Raw genomic sequence first — 25,216 nt, 5'->3', positions numbered from 1 at the left:
TTAAATCAGGTGGACGCCAGCTACGGACGCAGTTTGATTGTAACACTCGCGCCAAACTGACGCCCTTACGTTCAGAAATTTAAATTGCCGCGCGAAGTGACAGTTGGCTCTATTTTCATTTATTAAATTTAACAATACAATATCCTTCAGTGCTTTCGGTTTGAATAAAATGTATAACAGTTGATTAAAAAATGTTCTTAAATTAATTGGCGAGTAATAAAAAAATCTGCTTTAAGTTTTCACTTAATTTTTTTTTATTCGACTGCTCTAAGTGTTTATAGCTGTCATGATGAATGTGTAAGTATTTTTTTTATATTAAAATATTTAATTAATTTCTTTCGGCCATTAAGGATTATTTAAAAAAATGCAATTTTAAGTTTGTCATTATAAAACAATAAAAAAAATATAAATGTATATATATATATATATATATATGATATTGAAGAATAATGTATGGTATGAATATATTCTCTTACTAATGACATTAATTCGTATATATATTTTGGAGGAAAATAAACAAAATTTACGTCTATTACATCAGAATGTGGAATGACATCAACTTTATTAAAACTTAATTTATACGTTCAAGTGGCACAACGCAAAGGACATTTGACAACCAAAAGTAAAAAAAAATATAAAGGTAGTGACGCCCTTTAACATTGAAGGTTCTTTCTAAAAAACAAAGTTAAAAATGATCATTGAATAGAAAAATTTAAAAAAAAAACGAGAACTTACTTTTGCCTTATTTGGAATTTATTTATATAAATTTGATTTTAAATATACATATTTCAATTTCTAGAATACTATCGAAGCGGAAAGTCCTACCGTTAGCAGAAATAAATACTATTTTTACATATAAATCTACATGTTCTGTATTTTGATTAGGTTTAAAGGCGATTCTTGCTGCATTAAACTCGTTTCACGAGTTAATATGATAACTATTATTTATTTTCTGGTATCAAATTTCTAATGAAATTAAATTTTAAATTGTAATTTTACATTTTGCATTTTTAATTTTCTATAACGTAAGTATTATAACTAATTTAACAAAGGAATATACTTTCGACCTCGACGACTATCAAAAGGCAACATTACAAATTGATTTTCGCATTGATTATAATAATCTGATAAGCGAAATAAACAAAAGAGTTAAAATAGGTGATAAACATAGAGGTTGCATTCAGTATAAGATAAAAGGGAATACCGATGACAATGAATTCTTATTGATAAATCGGCTTGCGACTTCAAGATGTCTATTACACCTTACATACTTTATATTATTTATATGAGATATTAAGATAAAAAGAAATATTTTAAATTTTTTATCACATTCCATCTGTAATCTTTGTAACGATTGAAGTAGAATAAACGTTACTATAGCCTATTAGCACGTATTTAATGACGTCACACAACCACCAATTGACGTGTTAAGAAAAAAACAAAAGTCGCATCACAACTTTAAAATAATTTGTGAAATGCTTTGTCTTGTACTTTCGCTCACTATTAGGAATAATATTTCAGAAATAAAATTATAATTTGGAATATCAAAAATGTTTATCTTAAATTACTTAAGACGATGTTCCTCTTATCTTATGAGATTCAATCATATTTTTTTCAACATTTAATCTAAGACCAGGTTTTAATATTAATGAAGTGATTAAGTAAATGTGGTCATGACTTCGATGTTCTATTTAGGCATGTAAGAAAAAATCATCAGTGGCACAATAAAATCGTAAATTTGTTAAATTTTACAAAAAACACAGCAGCTTACATGGTTATAAAAATATTAGATTAATGTTACGTTTATTATTATTGTCTAATTTTAATATATGTATTGGCATTCTGTTTTGGATATTACCCAAAAATATAAGTCACTAATTTGGGAGTCACGCGACATTCATTTCTTTTTATTTCCAGCCTTCATAACAATTGCAATATGTAAATACTCTTTAATCTTGCTGCCGCTTAACCATTTTAAAAATGATACATAATAATAATAAAAATATACTAGACTAGACCAGCTTTTTGGTATTAAAAATTTTTATATTTCAAAGTCATATTTTACAATATTAATCATTAGCATTCCAATGGATGTCACCTTGACGTTACGATGACGCTTCGCATATTACACAGATAATGATAACACTTTTATTTCCATACGTCATCCCGCGAATTCGGTTGATGTATTGCATCCTTCGCATAATTTAATGCTACTACATCATTTAGATAACATAAACAATTATATACTTAATTATCTCCAAAGAAATAATAATGGCAATATTGTAAAACGGTATAAAAATTTGGAATGTTAAGCTTCTTACACACAAAAGCATTCATAACGTTGTTACTGGCGTCGCTACTTAGACATTTATCTAGGAATGCTTTAATAATGAACGCTACCAATATTATTTTTATTTGACAATGAATACAATTGAGACTCGAGCCAATCTATGGGATTTTTAACTGAAGTATTTAAATGATATGTGATTGCGTTACGACTTACGACCCAAATGCATGGAAAGTTTTTTTAAATCTGACAACGTCAGCTACGAGAAAGCAGAACGTCAATTATTCTTTTTTATACGATGCCATTTTATTTGGAAGTGATAAATTCTTATTGTTTAGATTATAAAAAAAATATTTGTTTATAAGCATTATGTATAAAAAATATTTTTCGACTTCGACTTCACCCGTTTATAGATCGTTCCAATCTTCGAAACGTATTTTCTGTTTTGTCTTTAGAATATAATGTATTTTTTAATAATTTGTCTTTAAAAAATAAATACGAAACAAATAAATGAATGCAATTTGAACTAAAAGACGCTGGAATCCCTATTAGATTTAATCTCAGTTTTAAATAAGTTGCACATCCTTTCTAATTAAGTCAAGATATTGTTTTATTATTCCGCTGGAACATGTTTAATGAAATGGGATAGCAACAAGTCAGACTTCTTATGCGAATTAAAAGTATTAAGTTATAGTCTGTGGTGGTTAACTAGAAACTCATTTAGAACATGACTACAAATGGCCTTTATTATAAACTTCAAATTCAATTAATGTGTAAATAGTTCTACAGTTTATCCCCTGTTGTGATTGTTAGAATTTAAATATAAACCTATTAAGTCCGCTACTCTCAACATATCATAAGAATGAGTTCAAATGAAATCATTTTAATTCTTTTTCAGTAGCCATTTAATGCTCCGGCTTATCAAGTGTTCCCGAAATCAATATCGTTACTTTTATGGTTACCTTGGCTCATATTCTAATTATGTGATATATTACATCTTTTTTATAATATCATAAGAGATTTATTGTTTTGTTTTGATGTATCTAATGTAAAAATAAGATTCTAAATAGAACTTGACCCATTTCCTTTGTTATTCGAGCATGATTAACGATTGATTGTTGGCCAACATTTTCTCTTGAATGACAAGCTTATTACAGAATATAATTTATTATAACTTTTTTTTCTCATTTTATGTTCCCATTAACATGTTAATATATCTGTAATGTGTAAATAGTATTTTCAATTTTAGATCCAATTTTAATTTCGTACTAAAATACCATTATTTAATTCAAATCGTGTTATTATTTATTAAGTCGCTCATTTGATTAAATTCTGTTACACAGCTGACAGCTTAAAGTATTTTAGTGGACATTTTGAAGTGTTTATATTCACATGTAAATAATGTCTAATAGTTCGTTGAACCTCAATAGTGCTAGTTTCGCGACTTTTTTTCTAACAGTGTCAATGCGTCTAGTGACTTTGGCGCCTAAGAGATCGTCGGCGTTATAAAGTAAACATAATTCGTTTTATGTGTTTTTTAGGATCGCTATATCGTTATATATATTTAAAGATACCACTAAAATAATTTGACCCAGTATACTTTTTACAAACACGCATTCCATTTTTTTTTTTTTTTATAAATCGTTGATTTTTATTTTCGTTTTTTGATATCGTCAGTTATTTTATAGAAAAAAAAACGATAAATATTCTTTTAATGTATATTTTAAACATCATTCGACAAATTTATGATAATTAAAAAATAAATTAATATTAGTTTTCATATAATATATTTACATATGCGAGACAATTTGTCAAGTGAATATTTTTATAGCAATTTTTTTTAATAATTATAGGTAAACAACATTTTTAACACTAAGAATTTAGAATATAGGTCCAAAAACAGACAGAAACATCATTAAAATACTAGAGATTCTACTATTTTATCTGAATTGAACATTTCTTTGTTTATGATAAGTTTAGGTTAAGTTTTTTATAGAAATCTTTTTTAATAATACTCCTGTCTTATATCTTAACTGACGACTGACATATGTAGGTATGAATTATTATTTAAGTTTATCGATAGAAACTTTTTTAAGAGCTTATTTAAATTTGACATAATTGTATGGTACACTTGTATTTTTTTTAACAATAAAACGTTATGTCAGATTTGTAGGAATAATCAAGTTGCTGTATTAACCGCCTTCTTTTGATTATAAGTTATCGTAGTTAGTTTTGACCAAATTTAAGAATATTTAATCCTCTAACGAAAACATTATAACGAGGCTGTACTAAAATGAATACTGTTACTTGTTATTAGGATATCAGACTTTAAATAAAACAATGTCTTAACGCAGCTGACATTGAGACTGAGATCTATTACCACAGTCATAATATTGACATAGTACATTTTTAGGCCCACGCGATAACGAGGTTGGCGGGAAAAATGTCATCCGCTTGTGGCCTTGCGACTCAGTTTTCAGATAAGCTGAATTCATTTAATTTAAACCTTCTTTTATAGGTTATTTCGAAAAAGTAAATAGTTCATATGTCGTATACGTTATCTGTTGAATTTTTCTTAACTCATATTTTAATATTCAGCCAGATTATAAAATGTTAAATATTAAATAAAGTACATTTATGATATTTATACCTATGGCGGGTGTTCATAATATAAAATGGAAGTTTTCGAAAGGATAACTGTTACGATGGGGGTTGATTTGTTAGATTTATATTTTAATACATACAATTAGATCTTTTTGATGTGCTTGCGATCGAATGTGAGTATGGTACCTGATACGTCAAGAGGTTTTCAACATTAAAGTCCTTTTTGTTTAATTTTGGTAATTTTTTCTGAAAAAAATATTTTATACAGTAAAATACTATGTACGGCATATTATTCGTACATTTTTGTTACTCATCCGAACAGGTGAGCCAACATTTGAACAGTTGCAAAGCGTTAAATTCCAACAAATACATTTCGTTCTAGTTTTGCTCGTTGTATTAAAATAAAAACAAATGTGTTTTTCTTTATCTTTCTTTTTGTTTTTAATTTTAGTGAAACTGTAACGTGTTGAAGGTCTTCTCGAGACTGGAAGACAGAAATGGAAAAAAATATAACTATTGAAACCGTTTTATAGATTTTATTACTTTGTTGAAGTTTTTAAAAACACAATAATACTTGAAGTTTTAGAATATTTAGCCTTTTGATTATCTTGCTAGCCTTGGAAGATGTTTTCTTCTACGCGTGTGTCTATGGATTATGATGTCCATGTTTGTCTATGGTTTGGCAACTTCAAACTTAGATATGAACCGAAATTGATAGATTTCTAGTCCTATCGTTACAATTTCTTCAGTAGGCTGTAAAAAAAATTAACGATATCCCGAAAAATATAATAAGTTACGTCCCAAGAAAAATCATGACTTAGATTTAATGTTATACACATCCTTGCCAAAAAATTATAATTCGCAGATAATCAATCATCTAGATTGCCTTGAAATCTAAGTGCATACAAACAGTATCAAATATGCGGAAATTTTTTAAAAGATATGACCTAGACTCTAAACGACTAATTAAGATCTAATTTTACTAACAGCCGCAGTCGGTACACGATGACGATACGATCACTATACACAAAGCTAAAAATACCACCGTTTTTGTTAGATCCTCATTTCAGAGGTTTTGATTATTTGACATAATTCAAGCAACACTGGTATCTGTATTGTATCAGAATAATATTGTTTATGGAAAAAATAAACGGGAAATTTATATTATCCATAAAGAATAGACTCCTGCGAAACTTCGTAGTCTATGATTTCTTAGGGTGGGGCAGGAGCAGATCAAACGTTCTCAACTGAAATGCGGATTTCAACGCTCGTTTACAACATCGACGTACAAATAAACAATTATTATAAAGTTTTTAATTTGTAAATCTTCGTCGATTATACAGTATCGTTAAAAAACGGTATCGACAAAATATTTTCTTGATATAAATATATTATATATATATATATATTATATATATACATATAAATTATATGATTGTTTCCGCTTACAATATTCTTAATTTTTCTATTTTAAAATTAAAACTTATACTATTTGATTTATTTATTTTAATCAAATTAGAAAAGTAATATTATTTTTTGTTGCGTATGCGCTTTGCGTTGAGGAAGAGAGAGGGATGGGAAAAGCCTCCCTCACTCATCGGACAAAACGCAGTCATGTAAGAATTAAGACATCTTCACGACGATCTCATGTGAGAGGGTAGTACTTTCCCGGTCGAGCCAGCCCAAGCTCGAGCTGTAGTTACTTTACCACAGCGAGGCTCTACCACTCTTGTTAGTTTAATATACAGTTATAAACATTTTAAACATGATAAAATTAAATTAGAAGAGCTTTAAACATAAAGTTTTTATTCGCAAATAGATTTACATATTAACGGTAAACTGGAAACTATGTGTGATTTAAACTTATCGTAAAATCATTATATTTTGAAATTTACGCTGTATCTGTTTCGCGTGTCACATGTCAGTTTGATTGAAAACTTTATTACGCCGCGCCGCCATGACTTTTGTTAAATCCGAAACCAGCTTTTGACAGCTCGAATAACAATAAGTTTCGTATAGAATCTATGCATTTCGATGCAAATTGGTGATCAGAGACGTCGTAAAACAAAGCTGACGTTTATTTGTTTAGTGATTTATTATTTTCAAATATAGATTTAACTGAAGATATATATATTTTTTTTATTTAAATTCAGAATATTTTTATTTGTAACAAAGGTCCAATGCTTGAATGGTTTTATAAGTGACATATACATTGTGGGTAAATACAGTTTTAAGTAAAGACTATGGCCATTAATCTCGTTACTGAGGAGTTCTAAACATTTGGCCGCCATGTGCTTTTTAATGTTATTTACAATTTATTACGGTCTGGCACAATTCAATGATTTATTTTGTGTTTTAATGAGTATACAATGTTTGCAAAATGCTGTTCATATTTTATTATGATTGTATTAACTTTGTAAAAAGAACGTTTTTTTTGGTAGCTTGTTAATTATATTTAAAGAAATTCAAGTGTCATCTGATTGTGATAAACCTTTGCACACATTTTAGTGAGAATTTAAAAAGTTATTCTAAATGATCTCTGAAGGGTTAACAATGTACAATCCATTTAAAGATTGCAGAATTAAACTAAACGTAATAATTTATGCATAGTAGTTATGATAAACAAAAGTATTTAAAACGTTACAGGAAAAGAATTTTAATATAACGAACAATTGTTTTCAAACTTTCTTTATTATAGTTTACATGCGAGAAACGTCAAAAAAGATCTATCAAATTCTCTCTTACAAAGTAATAATACCAGTACATTGTTATTAAATGCCTTTGATGTGTTTTTGTATAAAATAACGTTTAATTTCACGCTTGTAAAAATACCGAGATTCGATCGAGCCCCAAGTGTATAAAGCATCGGAACATCCGTACGTAATCGATGGAACTGAAGCGAAAATTGATTTATTTCTTATCAGTGTCACGATTCGCGAGGGTTCGACGAACTATAGCTAGATTAGAACGGCTAGATGCATTGCATAATATTAATGAAATTTTTACTTACATACAAATATTGATATTATTAAGCTATTCTAGAATAATTTGAGCACACTATATGGTTATTATATTTTAAAATTATTTAAATTTCGAACGCATTTCTTCTATTCTATAAATGTATCGGTGTTGCAACTATGCAATTATTACTCTGTTATTTAACGATTCCATTAATTGGCTAATCGTAGATAACGTGCTGGTGGATTTTAATTAATGTTCGAGTGCTTTGTTATCACGTGTTTTTTTTTTTAACCAAAAATGAAACAATGACACAATCGAATCACAAAAGACAATAACATAAATATATATGTATATATATTTTTGGTCAATGTTGTGACGATATAAATTATAAGTAATTTTTTGGAACAGATTATATTCGCTGCTGTTCTGTGGGCTGGTGAGCGTAACGACGGCGTACTGGCGCCCGGGACTGCCGCCGGGGCCGTACTGCGGCATCAACAACCAGTGCTGCACCGATCGCAAGGATGACTGCTCACATCGGATACGAGGTATAAGATGCTGATGAGATCTAATACTTTCGCGAGTATTCATTGAAATATGACTTATATTTTCGATTTTACTACGCGTTTTTAGTTTCTTTGAACTACATACTCCCAACGTTTCGGTTACTTTGCAGCAACCGTGATCGATAGATTATAATATCTTTTCATTTTACAAACATTAACCGTTTATACAAACGTCACACATTAAGGTTCTAAAATATTTTGGTTCCACATAAATATTGAAAATGTCTATAAAAAGGATATATATTCTCATTTGTTTTGATCCCTGGATGACGGGATTTCGATCTTGATGTTACATAAAAAAAAATTCGAATTTAGAACTGTCCATTTCAAACAAAAACAGTTATATTGTAGTGGAACAAATACCAGAGGTGGAATAAGAATGTTATTACCGTACAATCTTATCTGAACCACAGATCTGAGTGGTTCAATAACATCAAATTACTAACATTTCTGATAAATGCTCCTCACGATAAACGATTTACGTTGAAAACTCTGTGCTCTCGTGCCTCATCTCAATAACATTGACATTATTTATATAATGAACAACTAATCCATTTAATATATCATTTTTATGCAAACGAAGTTTTGGATATAAGTAAGTATTACATGTGTCATTTCACGGATTTAGATGTATATTATATATTACATAAACAACTATATAATATGTAGGTATAATCAATAATGCTCTTATCGAAGCGATCGAAATGAGACAGCTTTATGTTTGTCAATGAGTGATGACGTCATAATTAATTTTAATCATTGATGTCTCACTATTTTATATCTTTGTATGTCTGCCTTGTTACGAGCAAACTACCAAACTGATTTTCACGAATAAAACCATCGATTCTGTTATCAGTTATTCTATACAGCTTTTCTGAACTCACTCGTGCATCTGCATGTAACAATCTTGTTATTCTGATTGATATAATTTAATTATTTTGTAGATACTCTATGTTACTGCGATCAATTCTGCAACCGCACTCACGACGATTGCTGTCCTGATTACGAGGAAGTTTGCCTCGGGAAACCCTCGAACATTCTGGAGCCGTGCAAGCATAACGGCAAGTTGTATTTCAAGGGGGACAAGCGAATGGATAACTGTAATACATGGTGAGTAATGCTAATTTCAGTTAAATACGTCTGTTAGGATTTAAACAGCTTAGAAGTTAGTTTTAGTCGATCTTCTGATTGTTAACTTTGAGGTATCAAATTAAACAAACTTTTAAATTTAAACTAAAATACTTTTTTTCTATTACAACGCCACACGCCCAAAATAATCAGCATTCACACTTAATGTGTTCAGTAAAGTGTGATCGTAAAAAAAACGTGACTTTAAGATTTAAAGCTGCGATTTAAAAAGCCTTAGAGATATCAAAAACGTTATTGAACACTAATGCTGTATTGTGGGTATTTTTATCATTCAAAAGTATTATTTCATAATATTACCGTAATTATCGCAAAACTGAAACGTCGTTTAAAAGCTGGTCAATAAAGAAAAAAAATCTTGCGAATTTTCTATACATTAATGCGTTTATAAGTTCGATTTAAATATAGACGTAACCATAATTTGAGTAAAAAAACCAAATTATTCGAACCCGTCCTTTCATAATTTCTCAAGTTCGCGATAGGTCATCATTACCTTGGTCTAACAATAATCTAAGTTCAGATATATTAGATATTAATTAACGCCAATCAGAATTGTCTGAAGGCGAGATCTGTTTGAAAGCAACTAAGTGTGTGATAATTATTTCGCACGACTTTTTTTTTCAAACATCAATGGAACACGTTTCGTTAATATTGTTTTTTTAAAGCGTTTTTAGTTATTATACATTTCACAGCTAAATACAAACAGCTATAAAGGCAGGTGCAGACATTATTTTGGGACATGTCTCGACATGCCCTGGATCTTTTTAGGGTAGTTAATTTTTTTATAAAATATATATCAGTTATATTGACATTAACTATGTTATATCGAATACGTATAGTAATCAATGATGAGGGATCTTCGAAATTATTTTTGTGTCACATATTGGGTTCCGTACAAAACAAAATTGTTTTCTTCTGCATAGTCTACTTATTATTTATCAGCTTATGAGTTATCGTAATGTCTTAGTTAATATAAATGATGTAATTATAATTGTCAATAAACTAAAACATCTTAAAAATTTCTCAATACAGACAAATTCCCCCGACGCTGCCTGTCCTTTTATCTTTAATTCAATTAATGATATATTCGGATTTAGTTCACATTTCATTGAATCGAAATCACTAACAAAACCCGTTTTATCGATAAACATAAATTTAGTTTCTAGGTACGGCTTTTATTTCAATATACGTGGGAAGAATTTGATTGTATATATATATATATAAATTTTAGACCATGTCGTATGTCTGTTATATGGGGTAGTAAAATCACTGAAAAAAATTTATGTAACATTATTTTAGTTGGTAGTTCATTTAATAATGGCTAGATATCTATTCAAAAAAAGGATAGGATGGCAATACATTTAAATAGCTACGTGAAATTAATACCAATGTCAGTCGGATAACAACTATCAAGGTCATTTAGAATTCGAATAACAAATATGAAGTATTATAACGTAATGCTATGGAAAACCTCATGAATAATTTATTATTGTTTACGTGTTCTTTACAAGGGCGATTTAAAGCCCTTTCCTGATAGAGAACTGTCATTGAACGTGAGCCTTTAAAGTCGTAACTAGCAACATTTTTGTATGCGTTTTGAATTTTTTTATTAAATCTAGCTTAGTACAATCGATGTTATTCAAACTCTTTGCTGTCATTGAAATGTATAGCAGCACAGAGAAGCTTTGATTTTTCCGCGGCTTATAAAGTTATCTACTTGATGAATGGGCGTTGTTGGAATAAATCGTTGATTGAAGTATTAAAGGTAATTAATCAGACATAACGAGAGGCAATTGATAAAAAAACACACCGCGTTTCAGGGACAAAACAATTAGACGTCCGAATTAATGTAACGCAAAATTGATGTCGTCTTTTAAAACGAGTTTTAATAGCCGGCGCTTAGTTTTATGATAAAAGATGTTCGCCGCTGTCTAAAATTATATACGAACTGAATCTTTATCATATATATATATATGTATATAACAAACCCAATGACGTAACACTGCGTGTATCATGTTAGACAGTTATGAAAATGTTGGGTTCTATTTTGAATGTCAACAACGTATATGTACATAGAATACTTTTTTTTGTGAAGTTCATAAAGGTTAAAACTATTCAGCCGTATGTGATATTCAACATTCGTAATAATAACATTAACGATGCAATAATAAAACGCAAATCCTCAAACAGAATCTTCGAAATTCAAGTCCTGTTCTTATACGCTTTAATGATGTATTATATGGTGCAAGCCTTTAGAATACAAAGACAAAGTATGCATTCAGTCAGGTGTTGTGAAAGGCGGACTGGGTGACGTTTAAATTTAGCTCTGACCCAGGTGCCGTGGGCCTGGCTTCACGCCATTCCTATTGAATGTCAATGCTGCGTTTTGTAACTGCTATATATAGTATCGTTTATCTATTGTCACAAATGTTATACTGTAAAACTATTGTATGTTTTGCTGAAAAGATTAAAGAGATCCCTAATAAAGAGTTCGTATAGGTGCTCTAGATATAATCTGCGATACGTTCCTATATCCAGTATTAGTTAATTTTGTGCCTTCTTCGTCAGTTTTAATGATGTTAAGTTATTTAAATCATATTAATACATAACATTGAAAATCCAATTTCCTTTTTGTTTGTTATCGCATGAGAATTTCTCCGTTAATGTTAATAAGAACGCGAAGCTTTTTGAAATTGCTTTATTAGAACCGTTTTGCGAACATTGTTTACGTGTTTAAATTCTGTATTAACTACGGTGAATAATATTAGAGACATTATTTTACATACAACTTTACTTGCCTTTTTTTTATACCCTTATATCTATTGATCTAACTTTGAATCTTTCGTTATCGTCCTAGTAAAATAACAAAAATATGATGAAATAAGTAGAAAAAAAACATTATTTTAGAACAAATATCTTATGTGCATTCAAATTGACATTTGGAATTATTTTTAAGATTAAAGATTATTAGAATATTTTTATTTGTTTTTTTTTTTTTTTAATTTAATAAAATATTCAATTGTAAACTTATGCATTATTTAAGCCGATGTTCAGAATTCTTCAAGAGTTTTCTGATTTTCGATTTATATTCCGATCAAACTACAAACGTCACTGAACGGAATGATTGGAACCGTTCCTATACTTTTTATCAAATAAAATGAAAATGAATACAACCTCTTTATTTAATATTATGGCATTATACAAAATGCCTTGAGCTTTTAGTGTATTATAAAAGATACAATTAATTGAGGAAATCGTGAGTCCTTGGTGTGAATTCCAAGTCGCTCCTAAAAAGACGTCTAAATCATAAATAATGTCAAGCAATTAAAAATGTTAATTAATATATATATATCTAATTGAAGCTTATAATAAAGGTTCTAAAATAAAACTACAAAAACATATTTATAATTTATACAAATGTCAAACGAGATTTGTTTATTTATTCGTTTCGTGCTTGACCGTCGGTGACTTCGTTCATTTAAGTTACGACTGCCGACTTTTCCTGCGTTACTTACGTGATATTTTAATATTTAAAATTATATCCCATCAAACCGAAAAGAATTTAAATTAAATTTTGGTAAAGGAATATGCTGATATTAAAAAAATTGGTCTGCAGATATTATATACACACAAATAGTAATGTATTTGTATGGTGATTATATGTAAACCTGCTTATTTATTACATAAAACCCTCCGGCCGGTTCGGAAACTATTTGTAAGTATATGTGAGTCCAAAGCTAAAATGTCCCATCTTTAGGCACTATTTCCCCCCAAAATTCTCATCTTTCTCGATCCTTCATTACTGTTGTGTAGACGTCACTATATTTATTGTCAAACAAAACGAGCCATTTGCTCAGCTAAAAATCAATTCCAAATAAAATTCCGTTCATGCAGTCCCATTAAAATAAATGACATTAATAAAACTAAATTCTTTAACGTCGATTCAATGATTTATGTTTATTTAAGAGGTTTTTTGTGGTTACATCATCTGTTCTAAACGCCTGAGGCCACCGACGACACTATCAGTCTAACAAAAGGTCGCTTTTAAATTATTATAAATATAAATAGATTTATGTACATGCAAAATACCTTTACAACGTCCGATGATTTAAGGTGGCGTTCTGAAACTAAGTATTATATAAGGCTGCGTTCTGAAACTTAGGATAATTTTTTGTTTAAGTTATCTTGAATAGAATAAAAAAAAAAAATCTACGATAAATGTTCTGAGAATGGTTTTACTTCAATAAAATCTAATTTTTAAATTTTGAAAACGAAATGATTGTTTATTTTTAGTGACATCATTCACAAAGAATGCATTCTTATTATTGACTGTTTTGGAAGAGTTGCCAGAATGTTCTACAGATATTCTCGAAGTAATACTGAAAAAAGAAAAAATAAATAATGTTTTTTACTGGGTATCAAATACATATTAAATGATTTTTAAAAGTTTCTTAAAAAAATACAATATAATCTTAGCTTTCAAATCGGGATTAAATAAAAAAAAATGTTTTTTTTTTAATAAATAAATAATTTAAATACATTAAATATGTTTCCAGTGTGAAATATAGCTCTGTCATATAATAATGTGGATTATAAGTTAATTCAGAATAAAGTCAAGGTTATGATCAATGAATTCCACGTGCAGTACAAGGATCCTAAAGGTTAGGGTGTGTGTACACTGACTTATTTTGTATGAACAATTTATTTGGACATAACTCATAAATATGTTTATATAAATTTATACTCTTTCCACATAATGATAGTGTTCAATTTGATTAAGCTAGATACTTTGATAAAATTACTTTCTTCATAGACGTATACCATTAGAAGATTTATCTGAATATCTGCTCTCTCTATATAAGGACAGAGTTCATATTAAATATCCGGATACTTTCATGAAGTTACTTAAAAGACCTATTATGTTTTATATAAATTTGTACTCTGTTTACGACAACAATAGGGTCTAATTTTATTTAAATAGTTTTTGCATGTAATAAATACAAGTAAAGCTCTCGAACAGCTTAAGATCCTTGGATATGTTTACAATGTATATCACATGACTCAATGACTCGCCTTGGAGACGACCTCAGATAAAGTTATAATACCTTTGATTTTAATGTTTATTGTTATACCCTCGGATTTTGCATATAGATTGCCTGATTGCTTACCTATATTGTACACTAATCTACGGATGTATGTCTGTTTAGTCATACAAAACTACTATACTATAATAGAGCATCATAAAACATCCTAACATGTATTGCTAGAGACAAATATTATTTAAATATTTACTTATTATATATTCAACTTTCATCCATTCATATCTACCATGTTTTATCCTTGAACGTTATCTGTTTATAGGATCAGTTACATCAAAATCTGTCAAGCCGATTTAAAAATTAAAAATAAAGCTTACGAACTCGCTCATTTAAAACATTAAAATTTGCCCAATATTATATTACGTTGTTTTATTTAAACATTATAATTATTAACAATTTTAATACAGATTTTGTTATATTATTTATATGAATATATTTAGTTTTATTTCATTTTAAACTAATGAATGAATAAATTAAAAATATCCTCCAATACTATTTGATGGCAGACTTTTATTTAGCACAGACTCACTTAATTTACCGGTATTAAAAATACGAACGAAATGAAACCTTATATTATATATATATAAGATTTAATTTGTATTATTTCCCAATCAACTATATTCATACAAACGTCCTAATACACTCATAAAATTGCTTCAAAACATTACATGTCAACAAAATAATTTATGCGTTTTTATATTATGACTAAACTGTACACACTGATGACATAAATATATTTATAATAGTACATTTATATATCGAATTAATTAAAATTATCATAAGAATGTAAGCCTCCGATGATTGTGGGATATTGTATCGTGTTTGTTAGATGGCTGTTTTATTTATAACTACCTCCTTCCTCCGACTTCACACGCAAATTTCAATAACGTATACTAGTTCTACTATAATAAAGTAAGCTTTAATAATTTCGGAGCTTCTGAATTTTAGAAATACACAGCTTACAGCAACGTAGAACCTATTTATAACGTGAAAACGAAAGTTCTGGAGGATGACTTGAAGTTTTTTTGTTCGGCGCTATGAAAAACCTCTCATCGGAATGATTATCAGTCTAAGCGGGACCTCGATGTGGGACTTAATGGTGACTGTTATTTTATGAAATGATCTAGGCTTACTTATAACATACGTGTTTACGCACATATATCCATTTCTCTTGACACACTACCGAAGTCGACACAGACAAATTCGGGTCAAAAACATAGTAGACTATAAGCAGCTCGCATCAAAATAATATTCGTTTGCTTTATAGTAAAGTCAATATATTGTATATAAGGAGTTAAAACAGACGAACGTTAATTTATATGGCTTATGTATAGATAAAGAGTATAGCAAATTATCCTTAATCAATTAGCGTAGTGATCTCATAATATATGCATTTATTGATTGGTCTCTAATCGTATAATCGTCTGATTAATTGAATCCTATACAGATGAGACGAAACATCTCAGCATTCCATAGATTCATTGTGCGAGTGCCGGGTCCATAGCGTTGCATTACGAGGAGCTCTAACAGTGCCTGGAACTTGCGAGCCAGGTGTAGGTTTTGAGAGCAATATCTAACGCGCGATTAACGCTCACCTCCACCGTCCAAGCTCTTCTCTACCTAACCAAATTTTAAAGGAACATTACGAAATACATTTAATTAACATCGACGAATCTCCGATAGAAAGTTAATTTTGTTTATCGTGAAAAATCCAGGCTTTGTACACTTCTTCGCTGGAGTCAATTAAACCTATATAATTATACGTCGTAATTTGATAAACATAAATGATGCTTAACACAAGTTTTGTATACAATACATAGGAAGCTTTCCCCGTTTGTCATTCGGTAAACTTCACTGATACTATGTGCGAAAATTCATTAATCAAATACCGTTAACTCTCCGTATGTAGTCTATCGATGCGAACTTGGGATAAGCGTAATGAACGTTACTTATAAATCGTGTAATAAAAACTATATTTTGAAACATTATTTAAAGATTTCTTTGATATTTTTGATGTAATTGTAAATGTTGCCTATATAAAATGTTTTTTACATGACCCTCAGTATATCTTTAACATAAAGAGAAAATGCTAGTAATAGTCTTTCAGCAGTGTCTAATAGTAAACCAGTACAAACAAAAGCAAAAGTTAAATACAATAAAGTCTCTATATATGTAATAAATAATGATACAAACTCGCTAAATTCTTGTCTGATATGATGGTTATAGTTTTGTAAGAAAATATTCATCGTCATAAATAAGGACATAATAGTTCAATTAACGAAGCGACTGGGATTCGATATACCGAAGGTAGCAGGTTCCAATCCCATCTCTTAAATAACTTTTTATTCTTTATAACACATTTATTTTTTGCTTAAAATAAAATAATAAACTTTGGGATTTGAATTGCTAATGGATTAGTATAGATTTGGTAGCAATTAAGTGAAATCTAAATCCGTATCTAAGACAAACTAAAGTCATATTTGAGGCTTACTTGTTTTAATATTACTTTATCGTGAACAATATAACACGCGGTTTTTATTACATATTAAAACGCTAAATAACTTTACAGTAACCGTAAGGAATGAAGAACGAAATGGATGTATTATCAAATGTCCTTATATAAATAAACAAAGCAAGATACATTCTATATAGTTATGTTTAAGTTAACTTTAGTTCTAAATAGCGTGGTTATAAGTTATATACAGATGTCTCTTCCTTCCTCAGTGAATGCGTCCAAGACCCCTACACCAACCAGCCTCAGTGGAGCTGTGAACGCGACGCCTGCATCATCAGTGATGACGTCATCTATGGTGTCAACAGAGGAAACAGCTGGAGGGCCTACAACTATACTCAGTTCTACGGAAAGAAGCTGAGAGACGGGATCATATATAAGCTAGGTTAGTTAAATTTAACTGAGCATATTTATACTTTTGTTTGTTAATACGATCACTTTTTACCTATTATACATATTCCGAACTTCGGAATTTATGTATCATTTTTTTCATATTACTAGCATAAATTAAATTTATAACCAATAATGTTTTACAAATGCTAGCATTGAATACGAAAGGATTCAGGGCATAAAAACGAAAGTAGATCATAGTGCTGAGTGAAAGTGACCTAGCTCAGACTTTCAATACTCATGCACGATTATCTAGTTAGATTCAGGCTTTGTGTTAAGAAACCATTGTATTTGGCCAACGAACGTGGCTATGTTGCTATATTATGTTCAATCGACGTTTGAAACGTGCTATAAATAAATCACTAGCAATTTAATTGTTTTCACTCCCCATCGATTTTTTAGTTTTGAGTGTACTATATTCCTCCAATGCCTGGCCCAATAGTTGGTCCAGCGTCGTAATAGTGGTAGCCTCTATCAGTGCAGCCGATCCCAATTTAGATAACGAATATAATTAATGTTAATTAGGCAAAACAAATGCCTCACTATATCACAGAGGCAATAAATCAACGAGACGAGGTATAAGATATTACATTTAATGTTTTAAAATACTAAAGAATTCATTTAAGATAGCCTAGATCTATGGTTAACAGATTTCTAGAATATATTATAATAATTTAAACTTTAAAACACTTATAATAAGTTAGTTTTTCGTTTGCACTACAATTCTTTAATCGTTTATGTCATGATTATGTTACTAACTCAAAGTTACATTTTGGTCTTATTCTTTTCGCACTGATGTGAAGATTTTTGTTTATTTCAACACATTATTTTGATGAAACAGAAAAGTTGAATGAGTTCTTACAAACAAAATCACAGGTACAATGCCATTGAGCCACGAAACAAGACGCATGGGTCCGATCAGATACGACAAGGATATACCGTATCCAAGGGATTTCGACGCTCGCCGCCGCTGGCCCAACTTCATCTCGCCGGTGGTAGACCAAGGATGGTGTGGCTCGGACTGGGCGGTCACCATAGCTACCGTCGCTTCTGATAGGTAAGAAATACCATAAAAATATTGTTATAGTTGCATGTTGATTTGAATTTTAATTCCTACGAAATCTGACTGATATTTGCGACTATTTCTAAAGACGATTTGTGACGTAACAAACGACCAAATTAAGATGACATTTTATACTTAATTAAACAGCACACGAATAGCTTCGGTCACGAATTGTACACAGTGAACTTTAAAGAGACGAGCGTTTAAACGTATCGTCTAAAGAAATTGATAGAATTTAATGAGTTTGAGAAGTGTAGTTAATACTGAAATATATTATTTAATGTTAGGCGTAATGTAAGTAAAGTTACCAGGCTGTTGTAACGTTCTTGATATAAGTCTGGGATCATTCATCTTTGATATAATCTAATCAAAGCACGTCTAATGGAAGGGACCCACTGGTTCGTTAAGAATCCTGTATAATGAGAATTTCTGATATTGAATTTCTCTCATAGTTATATTAATGCTGTATTGGGTTTCATTAGGAACCTGTTATTACTTCAAACCTGTGATTGTGACGTTTCCCATAGGAATCCTATGACGATGATAGACTCATTGCTTGGTTAAACGCATGGTAGTCACTCATTATGATCGAATTGTTTGAAAAGAAATAATTTTTTTTTTTGAAGAAAAAAGTGTTACGAAATGAGATTATTCTTTCGCGAGTATTCATTTAAATAAAAAAATTTTTTTCATCTCGTCCGCCCGTGATCACGGTCGCTGCAAAGTAACCGAAACGTCGAGAGTATCTATGCAGTTTAAAATAATAAAAAACGCTTAATAAATAATAAAATATTAGTTATTTAAGTGTCATGAAAATAAAAGTATAAAAGTAGATATTTATGTTACGTGTAATAATTTGTTTTTATGTATGGTTTTGATAATAGGATATTATTTGTATATAAAATTTAAATTTTGTGTATAAGTTCGGAAACCACCGACCGTATTGAGATAAATTTTTCTGAGTTACAAGAATATTTTTTTTATTTAAAATATAAAATTCATTTTTCATAAATGATTTCTCTCACAACGAAAACCTTTTTAGCGGTTATTTTTTTTCCATATCACGGATAATGCGCAGTACAATCAATGGTTGAGTTTCGTACAAAAGATATTTCAGTGTTGTAACGATCTTGAAATTAAAAGGACCTCGTATTTGGAATGTAAATGTGATTCTTTGTGCTGTAAGGTGAGGTGTGTTTACATCACAAAAGTATGCAAATACGAGAGCACTCCGTCTAAAAATAAGACGACTCCAAGATATAGAGGCACTCTCAAGTTTTCTTGAAGTTATTATGCGATTTTTTGACAATAGAAACACCGCTTTATCATGTCAGCGCGAGGGTCGTTTTTTAATTGCTGTTGTTTTAAGATTATTATTTTTTAATTTTTTAACTGTGATTCGTCTTACATTTTTCGTCATGTTATTAAAAATCCAACGTTTTATATGACATCGTTTTTATATGTTTTGATGAGATCGCTACGTGAAAATATGTACATTTCCTTGTATTATATTAGTTTATATTCTGCAACAGTTTTCATTTTTTAAATCGTCTCAGAATTCAAACACGTACATATACATATATGGCAACACTACAAGAAATAAATCTAACGATATTCAGGATTCGATCAAACAGCTCGCGATACAGAAAGCTTAAGCGATAGATCCAATATTTCTTCCAATCCAATCCATAGGTTCGCGATCCAGTCGAACGGCGCTGAGAGGATGGTGCTGTCCCCTCAGGTGCTGCTCTCTTGTAACATCAGACGTCAGCAGGGCTGTCGCGGCGGCCATATCGACGTAGCCTGGAACTTCGCCAGAGGCCACGGGTTTGTTAATATTCCATAATGTTTTTGACAGCCCTCATGATGTAACCGTATCCTGAACTGGACCTTAATGCCTTAAATTAAAGTCCTATTTCGCTTAGAAAGTCCAGAGTCGAACGCTATACTAAAATAATATAGTTACATATTTTAATAAGACCTTTATCCCACAGTCTCGTCGACGAGGAATGCTTTCCTTACAAAGCCGCGACTACCAGCTGTCCCTTCAGACCGAAAGCTAATCTCATAGGTATTAAAAATATACACATACATCGCAAAATAATTTATATAATATAATCATACATTTCTATTTAAGCTCGACTCGTAAATATTGCAATAAAAATAAAATCATCCTCATTTAAATAAAGTAATACATGTTTTTTTGTTGCCATGAGCAATATACAAATTAAAAAAGTATAATTACATTTTAAAATTAATGGAATCTTCATAAGAACTCGTACATGTCAAGTAGTTTGATGGATTCTTAATATTATCCGTGTGTACAGAGGACGGTTGCCGGCCTCCGGTCCGCCAAAGAACCTCCCGCTACAAGGTGGGTCCTCCCGGGAAACTCGCCACAGAAAACGACATCATGTACGACATCATGGAGTCCGGGCCGGTACACGGTGAGCCACACATATTACACAGATAAAAAACCAAAATATAACAAGCCTCTGCTTTGACAGGCTGCATAACCAATGTCGAACGTCATACTTTTCAGCCTGTATGAAGTAATAATAATGTAAAAAAAAACGTAACATATGACTTTCGCTTCATTTTAATTCCTGTTCTTTATTTATTTTTATATATTCAATACAGTCCTTATATATTCACCTAATACAGTAATTTGTCGCGGTGAAGCAATCCTAATACATTTTTTTAACGCTTGATTAAAATAGCTTATTTCAAAAAACATTATATATTTATTAAAACAACTTTAAAACGTACGAGCCGACAGCGTTTTTTAAACAATATTTCTTCAAACATGTTTTATAATATGAGGCATAAATTCAAGTGTATAATACTATGTTCCAAGTAATCAATTGAAAATGACGTATATTTGACAATCTTAATAATTATTTTTCGTAACAAATCTGTAAAGGCCTCGGTCCAATATTTTTTTTATCTCTCAAGGCCTTCAAACAGCATGTAGTTTTAATATGTTTTTATTTGATAAAATCTTTGCATTAATTCTTTATTATTTGTCGTGTCTTATTTATTTTTCGAATTCACCTACATAGATTATTAAATGTTTCATTTGTTTAGCATTAAAGTAAATGATTGGATTTTTTTTTTTAAATAATATAAATATTTATATCAGCTCAGGATTTTGTTACATTATCTGGGCTTGGCTTTTATATAAACCTCCAATAATTACTAATTAAATTATCTTCGATAACTGTCAGTTTTCGTCACCTATAAACTGAAAAGTTATTCTAAAGCACGATTCTGGTCGTAACTCTATCAACAATAAATCCATAAAATGTGTAAGAATGAAATCAATAGATAAACATAATTAATTAGTATTAACTGATATTATTAATGTATTTAATGGCCACTTGAACAATCATGAAGGGTGTGATTATAATGGCGATGAATGACAAAACACTTGAATGTTCTGAGAATATAAGTCATTAGTGCCGGCATATGACTTCCTGGCCGATAGTTCTCTTTGTATATTTATCTTAATACAGCCGAGTGGGCTCTGAAAGTAATTGAGGGGGCTCGTTAGCTGTTACAAGATATTGTGTGTCAATTACGTCAGTATTCAGTAACCATAGCAACCAATAGTGAATAATTTCTACATAATTCAATGCAATGTTTTAATAATTACAAAATATATATAAATTCGTCGAGTGTAATTGACATGTCGATTAAGCTGTCAGTAAATTTTGGGATCATACAATAGTTACTTATTCGAATTTAAGGAGGACTATTTATTGTTTTTTTTTTACATTTGAAACTTATTTACTTGACGAATATTTCCAGCCAGTATATAATACTAAACGATAAGGAAAAATATTGTATCTAAAATAGTTGAAGTATTTTTTTTAATTTGGAATATAAATGAATATTGACAATTTCTTTCAGCCGTAATGACGGTACACCAGGACTTTTTCCACTACCACGATGGTATCTACCGCCGTTCTCCGTACGGTGACAACACCCTTCAGGGCTTGCATAGCGTCAGGATCGTAGGTTGGGGAGAAGACAGAGGAGATAAATACTGGGTAAGGAGTTAAAACGATTAATTAAATTATATGGTTCATACAAATCGTCCTAGTTGGAAAAGTTTATAATATTTTTTTATATATTTAAAATTCCAGGTGGTTGCCAACAGCTGGGGCTGTGACTGGGGTGAGAACGGCTACTTCCGTATAGCGCGGGGCAGCAACGAGTCCGGCATCGAGTCGTTCGTGGTCACCGTTCTCAGTGACGTCACTGAGGCCTACCAAAAGAAATAACACCCGAAGTACCTGATCACAGCCCTGTGCGTTGTTAGCAGACCAGTCAAGACCAACAGAGGCTGGATCCTGTTGAACAGCACAAGGAATCACGGTGATTTCGTTTAGGGCGTGAATTTCTGGACGAGTAGTTCAAACTTCAAATTGACATTTCAAGTTCTAGCCGTCATTGTGTTCGATGAGGTTCTATATGTTTGACGTTTGTTACTGGCGATGTTGTTTTCGTAATTGAGAATTCTCCCTTTTAAATTTCGAACGACGTACTGTGGTACTTATTTTTTTACGAAAGTATTTTCTAGATTTTTAGCGTAAGGCATGAAATGTCGTTAGTTTAGATATTTTTGCTGACATTATTTTTATAATCTATAGAAATATATTATAACGGAATTATAAAATTTAAAGTATGTAAGCTATCTCAAAAAGAATCATGTCTGTATGTATGCTTATGTTATAATTAGCATGTGAATACAAGTGAATCCATAACTGCCATTTATTTTAAGATAAGTCCAATTTACAAATCCAACTTACTATTTTGTTAAAAAATTATAAAAAAATATGTTAAATCCCATGTAAAAGCACATTCAGTCTCTCATAACTAGTCTTAGTAAAACTAAAATTCTATTTTTAAATAACTTTATTATCTGTCTTAATTATAATAGACAATAAAATGTATACTTATGATGTTGTAGGGTAAACAGGTGTCATCGTTAAAATATGGGCTACCTATTATTCTGCAATTATGAATGCGTTTGGAATGTAGTTTGTATAACAAAGATGCTGTGCGGAATGTATGATATGAAAAAAAAGTATATATTTGTATGAAAAATCAACAAGAGAACATATTTTTATTTCATGTTATACAAAATTCATAGGATATGTTTTAAACTTAAGCATTAACAATTGTATTTATTCTTAATAATATTTTAATTGTAACAATGTTCATAAATATAAAATACATTTTATTATTTGTTTCCTTGCAATCCTTAATCAGACTGTGAACGTAAATATTATGCCAATATAAAAATAAATTAACTTATCTCAAAACAGAAACTGTTATAAAACTATTGAAACCACAAAAAAAAAACATAAAATTCTATAATTTTAACTATTTAACATATAAATTATGGAAGAAGTCACATATGAATTGTTCTTGTCACTCAGTCTTCAATATTTCATAAAAATATATAAGAACTTTATCGTATTAACCTTCATGATGATTTTATTTGTCTTAACCAGAAAACAGGAGAACCAAAGTCATTGATGTGATTCAATTATCAGAATAATATTAGGGACAAATAACTAAAGCGTCCTGATGCTAGAATACCCAGTCGGTCCCATAATGACCTGGCCTGATACAGCTTTACGCGACATGCCGCTGAATGCTGTATTGCTTTAATACGTCTACCGTGTACTTGATATAAGACATACGCATCGATATGAAGCGTGATATGATTGGATGGCGTGTGTAAGTCTGCTCCCTCCTATGGTACAGGGAAAAATTGGATCGAAGAGTTTTAAACCTTCAAAGACATTGACCACGACGATCGACCTGTGGAAGCGGTGATTGCCGAAACGTTTGCTCTTATTCAAGAGGAGGTTCGAGTGACAGCCGTTTCCAGATTAGAGAAATTGCAGCTAGGTTTGGGCTCTCTGAAATATCTATCATTTTGGATTCCATGTGAAAAGTGTGAGTGCAAGACGAGTACCGAAATTTCTTTCAGAGAGGTGAGAGTGCACTGCTCTTGGGAGGTTTTGGATCTTTGTCGCGAAAATTCCAAGACTGATCGAGCGGCTAGTGACTGGTAATTAAACTGTGGTCTTGTATTATTATCCACAAAGCAAGCGCAAATCCATGGAATAGCGTATAAGGGTGAAAAGCCTCCTAGGTCCCTAGAAAAGCAAAGGTGTAACAATGGACTAGAAAATTAATGTGCACAATTCTTTGGGATTTACAAGGCATTTTGATGGTGGATTATAAAGAACGAAACACAGTCGTGAACGGAGAATATTAGGTTTCCTGTATATATAGACTACGAGATAAAGAGAAAACTAAATGTCAAGCTGTCTAAAAGTGTCATGTTGCTGCATGACAAGGAGCTCGTTCATGCTGCTGGATGCATTTCGGAAATGCTGGTGCACAGAAGTGGAACATCCACCTCACAGTCCAGAAATGTCCTCGTCCAACTTTTACTTACTTCCAAATTTAAAGCGAGACTTAAGACGAAGGAAATGTTCAGCGATGAAGGGCTTCAGCGCGGTCTTCGGTCATTTTGAGGATAAAAATTCTGGTTAATTTTATAAA

General features: G+C 30.6%; 1 protein-coding gene across 1 annotated transcript; it reads left to right on the top strand.

Moving 5' to 3' along the window:
* On the top strand, positions 1 to 23,876 carry LOC116775162 (tubulointerstitial nephritis antigen-like). The gene is made up of 10 exons (XM_032667996.2): positions 1 to 297; positions 8,261 to 8,400; positions 9,363 to 9,528; positions 17,388 to 17,560; positions 18,442 to 18,622; positions 20,321 to 20,455; positions 20,623 to 20,699; positions 20,956 to 21,075; positions 22,541 to 22,680; positions 22,777 to 23,876. The coding sequence occupies exons 1-10, from the start codon at positions 287 to 289 to the stop codon at positions 22,912 to 22,914; spliced, it is 1,281 nt and encodes a 426-aa protein (XP_032523887.2). The 5' UTR covers positions 1 to 286; the 3' UTR covers positions 22,915 to 23,876.
* The last annotated feature ends 1,340 nt before the right edge of the window (positions 23,877 to 25,216 follow it).

This window comes from Danaus plexippus, chromosome 25, assembly GCF_018135715.1.
Source record: "Danaus plexippus chromosome 25, MEX_DaPlex, whole genome shotgun sequence".
NCBI lineage: Eukaryota > Metazoa > Arthropoda > Insecta > Lepidoptera > Nymphalidae > Danaus > Danaus plexippus.
This window is presented reverse-complemented; position numbering and strand designations above follow the sequence as displayed.